We start from the raw sequence: 9,437 nt of genomic DNA on the forward strand, positions 1-9,437 counted from the left end.
TCCCCTCTCTCTCTTTCCTCTCCCTTCAATCCAATTACATCAATTCTTCGTTGTCCGACTCCTCTTTGAGCTCCTGCACTTCTTTGGTTCATTTAGACCTCTTCACCAATGATTTGGTTGGGCCATTGCCTTCTTCTCTCGCCTCTCTCCCTCTTCTTGAGTATCTCGACGTCGGCGCTAACAACTTCAGCGGGCCGATACCGGGCTCTTTCGGGCTTTTCCCCAAGCTTAAGGTTCTGTCTCTTGTCAACAATTTGCTTACTTCCACGGTGCCTGCGGCTCTTGGCAACATCTCCACTCTCCAGCAGCTCAACATCTCCTACAACCCTTTCGCTCCTGGTACAATCCCTGTCGAGCTCGGCGATCTGTCGAATCTTGAGAACCTGTGGCTCGCTGGATGCAGCCTCATGGGCTCGATTCCGGAGTCGTTGGGAAAGCTTTCCAGTCTGAGGAATCTGGATCTTTCCTCCAACAATCTCACTGGGTCGATACCGAAATCGATAGCTAACCTCTCTTCAGTAGTCCAGATTGAGCTCTACAGCAACTCGCTCTCTGGTGTTTTCCCTTCCGGGTTTTCGAAGCTTGACAGCTTGCGGAGAATCGATGCGTCGATGAACAGATTGGAAGGACCAATACCTGAGGACGTCTTCGATATCCGGAGCCTTGAGAGCTTGCATTTGTATCAGAATTACCTCACTGGCGGCATTTCGCCTAATGTTTCAAAGCTCAATAATCTGGCGGAGCTGAGGCTGTTCGACAACAAGTTAACGGGCACTCTTCCTGCAGATTTCGGCAAGAATTGCCCGCTAGCGTCGCTGGATCTCTCGTACAACCATTTTACAGGGGAGATCCCTGCCGGCGTTTGCGAAGGCGGGGTTTTGGAAGAGATCATGCTGATCGGGAATTCGTTCACCGGCAGCGTGCCCGCTGGTCTGGGCCGATGCAAGACCCTTCAGAGGGTCAGGCTGTCGAATAACGAGCTATCAGGGATTGTCCCCGATGGGCTCTGGGGGTTGCCCCATGTCGGGCTCCTTGAGCTCAGCGGTAACTCGCTCTCTGGCGAGATCTCTGCTTTGATTTTGGGAGCTAGCAATTTGTCTAATCTTCACATCTCACACAACAATTTCAGTGGAAGCATTCCATCAGAAATTGGATCGCTGTGGAAGTTATATGAGTTTTCAGCTGCCAACAATGGACTGCAAGGGCCACTGCCTTCGACCATCACAAACTTGGCTCAGCTCGGCCAGCTCGATCTCCACAACAACATGCTCTCCGGTGGGATCCTAGCGGGGGTTGAAAACTGGAAGAAGCTCACTGAATTGAACCTCGCCGACAATGATTTCACTGGAGAAATTCCTTCTGAGCTTGGAAATCTTCCTGTCCTCAACTATCTCGACCTCTCTGGCAATGTGCTCACTGGGCAGGTTCCTTCTCAGTTGCAGAACTTGAAGCTGAATCAATTCAATTTTTCAAACAATCAGCTCTCAGGTCCTCTACCGCCAACGTTTGCGAACGAGGACTACAGAACTAGCTTTCTAAACAATCCCGGTCTCTGCAAGGATATTAAAGGCCTTTGCTCGAGCTCACTGGACTCTGATAGCCACAGCAGCATTGCTTGGCTGTTCAAAGCAATATTCATACTCGCTGCCCTCGTCCTAATGGTTGGGCTTGGATGGTTCTATTTGAGATACAGGAAGTTCAAGAAGGCGAAGCTCAGCAACAAGTCGAAATGGACCCTGACTTCCTTCCACAAGCTAGGCTTCAGTGAATACGAGATCTTAGACTGTCTCGATGAAGACAATGTTATCGGTAGTGGCGCTTCTGGAAAAGTCTACAAGACCGTTCTCGGCAGCGGAGAGGCCGTCGCAGTGAAGAAGCTATGGAGCACTGCAAAGAATGTCGATAGAGTCTGTGACGACGCATTTGAGGCAGAGGTTGCTACTTTAGGAAAGATTAGGCATAAGAACATTGTGAGGTTATGGTGCAGTTGTACTCATAGAGATTGCAAGCTTTTGGTGTATGAGTACATGCCTAATGGGAGTTTAGGGGACTTTCTTCACAGCAAGAAGGCGAGTCTGCTGGATTGGCCAACGAGGTTCAAGATTGCGTTGGATGCAGCTGAGGGGCTATCATATCTGCACCATGATTGTGTTCCTCCGATCGTGCACAGGGATGTGAAGTCCAACAACATACTGTTGGATTCTGATTTCGGAGCAAGGGTGGCTGATTTTGGGGTGGCTAAGGCTGTGGATGCCATCGGAAAGGGGCAAAAGTCAATGTCAGTCATCGCTGGGTCCTGTGGATATATTGCCCCAGGTCAGTCTAAAATTTCTGTCATCCAACTTCTTGCTCTAATCCTATAGGTACCGTGTTTAGTTCAGTGTCTCTGTTCATGTGCATGCCAGGAATTCATGTGTTCGTCATTTCAGTCTTCTGACATGCATCTTATGTGATGATGCAGAATATGCATACACTCTTCGAGTGACCGAAAAGAGCGATATATACAGCTTTGGAGTCGTGATCCTAGAGCTTGTCACGGGGAAACTTCCAGTTGATCCTGAATTCGGCGAAAAGGACTTAGTGAAATGGGTGTGCAGCACATTGGAGCAGAAAGGAGCGGATCATGTGATTGATCCAAACCTAGACACTTCCCTCTTCAAGGAGGAGCTCAACAAGGTCCTCAACATTGGGCTCCATTGCACAAGCAATCTCCCCATGAACAGGCCATCAATGAGGAGAGTTGTGAAGATGTTGCTTGAAGTGAGCCCAGATGAGAGCAAGGCCAAGCCAAAGCAGCAAGAGGAGCAGGATGCAAAGCTGCTCTCTCCTTACTATTATGAGGATACTTCCTATCAAGGGAGTGCCGTATGAAAAGGATTTTAGTAGTTAGAATTCCGATCGAAGTTTGCAATAGTTTAGTATTTTGGCAAGAGATTGTAAACGTATTATTGTTGTTCTGTTTGGCTTTTTCTTGTCTACTTCTGATGCTAAAATTCCTCTAAAGAAAAGAGGGGTCTGGGGCTCGTTTCGGTATCTGCTAGCATTGCCATTTGTTGAGCAAGAGGTTGCATCATTACAACAATGTATTTGTTCTCTATTTGGATTCTGCAATGGAGTTGGAAGTCAAGAGGCAAAAGTTAAAACTGCAGTCATCAGTACGGGGGACCAGTTACTTTGCTGCTGTTTAGGCAACTATATGTAAGTAATTTGAAACCTTTTGGAGGCCTGCTCTGCCCTGAATAGTTTACATTGGGGATTGAGTATGCAATGTATTTATGGATAAACATAGAATATTGAGAAAGCAAATTTGGTTGATGAAACTTCATTCTTCCTGGAGCCTCAACAATTTTGGTTTCTTTCTTTCTTTCTTTTAATTATTTTTCTTTGATGAAACAAATGCATAATCACAATCCTTGTGTACTACCGAAACAAGATCATTTAGAACATCTAACATCTTCATTCCATCCATAGGAGATCATTTAAAATCTGCTGTGCAGAAAACAAACAAGGATGTATTTTTAGTTGAATCATCGGCATACAGAAGATAAATACAGCCCGACGAAGCCAATACAAATAAATTAACTTTCTAGAAAAGAATGAATGAAACAAGTTAGCAAGCTTCTTCAACTTCCCATTCCTTTCATTAGTCTTCTGTACTTATTTTGATCACTGGACTACATTCAAGGGGAAAGCCGCATAGGCCTCTAAAAAAATGCCATATCGAGATGAGAACACGCCTAAACTATACAAGCAGGAAATTACTTACGTGAAGCAGTTGATGCTCTAATTAGTAGTACGCCGCTGGATGATGACGCTGCTAACTTCGGAAAAGTTTTGTCATGGGAGCCTTCAGACATTATAGTTATGCACGGAATCCCTATTCTGCAAGTTTCAGTTTTTAAATTGTGAGCTTTATGTCAACTTTCAGATAAATCAGCATCTTGATTCTCGCAGCTCTGGGTGCTACACAGAACTACTATCTTCTACCTGAGAAAAATTCAAGGCGATTGGTCATCTTTTCTCGACTGTTTTCTATCAATATCCATTTCTGCACCCATGCAACTACGTTCTGCAACTCAAAACATTTTCCATGATGGGAGGCAGTCCTAGCATCAACTGCGGTCTCATTCACACGAGCATATGCTAACTCATGGTGAAGTGCATCAAGTTTACAGGAGACTGTAGCTGCAAGAACAAGGCTTCAGCTCTGCTGCTGCAGCTCACTCCACAGCTATAATCTTCTCAAACACTAAAACTGTGCTCAACTGTCTCTTAATTGTTGCGACTCAGTACCTCCCTAATTTCCCTGGCTCCCACCAACACTGCTTTTTATAAAAAAAAATTGCATCCATCTGGATTGGTGCAGTGCCTCCGCTCATAGAAGTCGGGAACGTGGGACGCTATAGCCAACCGCGACCCGGGTTTAATCATCCAAGATTTGCATGGAACGCAACCCGATTCACCAACTCCAGTGATCTGATTCACCAACTCCAGCGACCCCATTTAGAATTCAAACTAGTTAAAATTTTATAAATAAACAACTCTTTTGTAAAAGAATAAACAGAAAAAGTGTGAGAAATTAAGCAAATAAAATATGCATACCTTAATTGCAACACGGTTCTTAATGTTATATTACCATTACTTGTATCAACTAGCATATTTTTTACATTTGACTCTAGCAAAACATGTGATTCCTACATTTAAGAACTGAACCTAAAGCGTCCCACATTCCCCTGGTGTATCGTATAAGCCTACCCCCCTCGTACCTATTCCTTATGAGTGGCGTACCATGCTTTTGTACCCATCCTGCGAACCGAAATGAACCGGGTTCCATGCAACTATGCTTGCGGTTCACTTACAACTTGGCCTTCTTTTGGTCATGGCTTTCTACTTCTCAGCTCTTTCAATTATTGTGAGTCTCTAAATTGCCAACTGCTGAACTTGGATCTTCTATTTCTGGGCAGCAGCGACCTCTGCAACAGCTATGTCGGTCAACTCAATAGCACTTCCGCAGCATCATTTGGCTATTTCGTCAAAATTTTCGCATCCAGCCAAATACTTTCCAAAATGGTGTGGTGAAGTATCCAGCATCTTTCTCATGGAATTGAGTTCTAATAGAACAGATTCCAGTTCCTCCATTAGCCTCTAGATATCATCAATCAATGTCAAAATTTCAAGCTCATTGATTTTCACTTCTTGACCGTGCATACAAGGAGAAACTTCAGTGTGATCATGATCTATGCTATCATCCATGAAGAGCAAGGGAATGGTAGCTGAAACAAGTTAAAGTTTAGCAAAGAGAAAAGAACTTTAACTTCAACTGGCAACCAGTATTCTCCAGAGGTTCTCAACATGATTGAACTTTGTAGTTAAGTTCCTGATCTCTTCGTAGTGGAACATATTAGGGTGGTTAATAAGGAATGTCGTTGTTAGGAGAGAAAATAGAAAAATATCAGTAAATACCTTCTGAAATATTTCTTCTGAGAATGTAGCCCTCAGAGCATCTTTATTTATCATCATATGTAACTTTCCAATCAGAAGATTCACATATAACAAAGTCATGAGTTTTCAACACACTAGAGCAATGTCCCTCCAGTCTCCTGCATTTGACCAGCACATTCACAATTTGACTACTATTAGAAACTTTTTGCTTGCACTGGTAAGTCCCATCATGATGTTTCAAATATTTAACCTTTGTGCTTCTCATTTCCACCAAGTTGCGTAATAACATTACACCATCTTCATTTGACAGATACTTAAATAGAATAAGGCCTCTTTCTGATTCAGTCTGATGTAACCGTTTCTTCAAAAGGTACAGCACTGGCCCCTCCAAGCTGCAAGACATTAGGACATATTTAACTACTAGCAAGTAACCCCGGTGTAACACGGGGGAAGTGAAGAAACGACCACTTCATTAGTGGATATAAAAGATTAAATTGCAGACCAAATGGCACCACACATCGAATGCTATAGTGAAAATCAAAGTGTAATGGCATGTCTAAAAGAGCAAATTGCAGATAGTGACACAATATCATCAGTGGATATATTTTTGATACATCCTATAATCACCTATCAGGTCTCCCAATCCTAAAACTAAAAACCCTACTGAACGTAATAAAAAATTTCACCGCACATCAAATGCTTAAATACCAACTCCATATGCGTCTCCCCTCCCAAACCCCATCACAATCCCCCGCCACTCCCCCCCCCCCCAACCATCACGCCTTCTCAAACACTACAACCACAGCCTCCATCTCCTCTACCAAGCCATTATAAGTTCCTCCCCAAACTCAGAATCATATTTGAACTTGAATTTAGGTCTGAACCATCCCCATCATTCCATTTGTTTGTGACCTCCACAATCACAACTTCCTACAAATACAAACCCAAAATGTACCTTACCTCTTCCTCAATCTCAACCTAAGTTGTGCAGATACGGGTGCGGACATGGACACGGGTGCGGATATGGGACATTACAAAATTGTAAAAGTTGGGATATGGGGACACAACTATATACGTACATATGAAAATTAATAATCTAGTTGAGGCCGATATTGTTTTTCATTCACATGTCATGAGAACTAAAATCGTAATACCATTTTTATGTTTCTTTTATCAAGTAGATTATAAACTGAAAAACCGCTCATTTTTGAACTGGATACCCAAATTACTCTTTAAAATCATATTTATCTAGGTATGTGCTAAAGCGAACCTGTCCAAGTCCAATGAGTTGCATAAATCTGAGGTGAAATGTATAATATATGCTCGTGAAATGTATAATATATGCTCAAGAAATGTATAACAAGCCTTTTGAATTTAATTGTGTTATATAATTGAGTACATGTCTAAATAAATGTATGCATACATTCAAGAAGTGTCCAAGGAGTGTTGGATACAAACTGTTGGATACAAACACAGTCTGACATGGATATGAGAGCCTAGATGAAGTGCCCGGATAACCTAGATCTCAACAATTAAAGTACCAAAAACAACTTTAGAGATGCATATGTAGGTTACATATTGTTCATAGACGTGACTTTTTTTAATATATGACATATCACTAGTGTTTGCGCTAAATAGGCGGCTAGCCACTAAGACTGGGTAGTTCAACCCAAGAGTTATGCGTTCTTTAAAGAGATTGCACCCGAGAAAGATAGGAAGATGATCAGACGTGATATTTTGTCAGAGTGTGATGCTTAACTATTTAGCCGAATGCTCTGTATATCAATACTATCTTGCCAAAAAATCTACTCGCGCTACTGTAAACTTAAATGAAATTGCTGCAAAAGGAACTCAAGGATAAGTAAACATTACATTATTCCTGTTCGATAGCAGGTTTCTCTCGGAGCCAAATAGATTGGGAAGCAATAAATTGCAGGAAAACTAAATAACAAGGAGAGTAAATTGCATTCCGGTAAAGAAATTAACTTAAAGATCCGAATTACAACTAAAGGAGCAAATTCACAAGGAACTAAACAACCATGGAAACAACAAGATACAATAATATAAAGTTTGAGTTTGATTGTGCGAGCTTGCTCTAATTCACTGTCATCAAATATGTAGAGGTCTTGCGCGCATTAGTGGACGCTTGCTCCTAATTTTGGAGGTTAACTATCCCACTTAAACACGTGCCTCTTTTAGATTTGTTACTCAACCCATGTATGTTCATGCGCGGGATTCCTTCAACACTTATAACTTAAGGGGCCGATCATCAGAAGAGCTGTAATATAGGTCTGCTTTGTCTGTGTGCCTAACTGATAGTTATTCCCCTATCATTCTAGTACTAGTCATCTTATTCATTTTCATGGCTGACACATATCTTGAAAGTCGGATGTAAACAACGAAAATATTGAACTTGAATATATGACATATCATGGCTGTAATATTTGAGAGCGACATGATGTTATTCATTCAAGCTCTTTCATGCATCATTTGAACGTTCTCCCATCGCAAGTAACTCTACCTGATCTATCTCCCACCGTCAACACTGCTGCCCAATGTTTCTTTCAATGAAGCCACCTTCTTCCAACCCTCATTTCACTTCTGCCATCCTCTGCCATGGCTGCTAATCCTGTATATTGATGCCGCAACCCTTTTCTCTATTGTTTCTGTCTATCGAAATTGCTGTGGCAGTCTTTACTACCTTGTCTAAATGCTAATCTCTCCTTGGGTTCACTATCTGGTTATTTAGTGTTTTCCTAATGTTTTTTCCTTTCTGCCTATCTACTGTTATCTGGCTATTCTTCTGACTAGCAAACAACCCCCGCGTGATGCGGAGGAGAGCGAGAAATCAAACGTTATTTGAACAAATGGGAAACAAGTTTCTCTGACATTACTTCATCTCCATAATCATTTTTTGTTTATAGGATGCAAAAAGATAACAATACGCGCTAGTCTTGATATATTCCCTTCAATTTCATTGCATAAGTTTGTATATCAATACATTCTCTTCAATTCAATTGAGTTTGTATTTTCAGCTTGGATATCTTATCCTACAACGAAGACAACATGAGAACAAAGTGGTACAAAGTGAAATTGAAAACTCACAGACAACATGGGAGCCTAATTTAGATGATGTCGCATACTATTCAGATGAAACTGACCCTACTATCGTTTTTGCCGACTGTCAAAAGTTGGACTACTCAAACGTGGAGATCAGTGTGTCTTCCCTAGATGGTGGGAATGCCAATAGTAGTCTAAAATAATCTAGAAGTATACGATATATGTGGCACTGAAGGATTTGATTCTTACTCTGAGCATGTCATCAAGGATGAACTAAGAAACAAGAGAGATGATTACAATGAGTTAGAAGGCAATGGAGTTTCTGGTGATGCATTGCGTGCCAATATGGATTCAAATGATCATCAGGAGATGGCAAACATAGAGCCTGAGGAGGAGAACACAGAAGAGTCTGAGCCAATGGAGATAGAAGGGTCAGAATCTAGTGCAGCAAGTAGCCCGCCTAAGTGATCATACCCAGAAGGATAATCATCTAGCTAAGTGTATATCCTGACCTTTAGGATGTCCATAGCAGAAATATGTCTTCTAAAGAAATGATGTAATATGACTTTTAACCTATGTATAAATCTTTAGTGAAGCAATGGTATATGTCTAAAATATTGATGTCCCTTTTGATTATTTCTTTCCTTTATCACTATATTGACAATTTCTTGGTTGCAATAAGTAAAAAAAAAAAATCACAAATAAGATACGATATATTATTTATGGTGTTCCTGGTAGTTGTCCTTGGCCTCACCATGATGGGAATGTTCTATCGCATGTCCTTTTGATTATTTCTTTCCTTTATCACTATATTGACAATTTCTTGGTTGCAATAAGTAAAAAAAAAAAATCACAAATAAGATACGATATATTATTTATGGTGTTCCTGGTAGTTGTCCTTGGCCTCACCATGATGGGAATGTTCTATCGCATGT

At 41.4% G+C, this 9,437-nt stretch overlaps 1 protein-coding gene and 1 long non-coding RNA gene across 4 annotated transcripts in view; one reads left to right on the forward strand and one right to left on the reverse strand.

Annotated features, from left to right (window-relative positions):
- LOC109823045 (receptor-like protein kinase HSL1) overlaps window positions 1-3,328 on the forward strand; it is a 3,720-nt gene extending 392 nt beyond the window's left edge. The window contains 2 exon segments of the mRNA XM_020389376.1: window positions 1-2,316; window positions 2,462-3,328. The exon segment at window positions 1-2,316 is cut by the window's left edge and continues 20 nt beyond it. Coding sequence (XP_020244965.1) covers window positions 1-2,316; window positions 2,462-2,871 — 2,726 coding nt within the window. The 3' untranslated portion in view covers window positions 2,872-3,328.
- LOC109823058 overlaps window positions 3,461-9,437 on the reverse strand; it is a 10,199-nt gene continuing 4,222 nt past the window's right edge. Inside the window, exons 2-3 of one of the 3 annotated variants that reach the window (XR_002242391.1) lie at window positions 5,464-5,834; window positions 3,461-4,476 (exon numbers count right to left, since the gene is read on the reverse strand). This is a non-coding gene — a long non-coding RNA (uncharacterized LOC109823058). Of the gene's footprint in view, window positions 4,477-4,579; window positions 5,835-9,437 lie in introns of those variants that run through there. The other 2 variants (XR_002242392.1, XR_002242390.1) reach the window with 2 other exon arrangements.

Source organism: Asparagus officinalis, chromosome 1, assembly GCF_001876935.1.
Source record: "Asparagus officinalis chromosome 1, Aspof.V1, whole genome shotgun sequence".
Lineage (NCBI taxonomy): Eukaryota > Viridiplantae > Streptophyta > Magnoliopsida > Asparagales > Asparagaceae > Asparagus > Asparagus officinalis.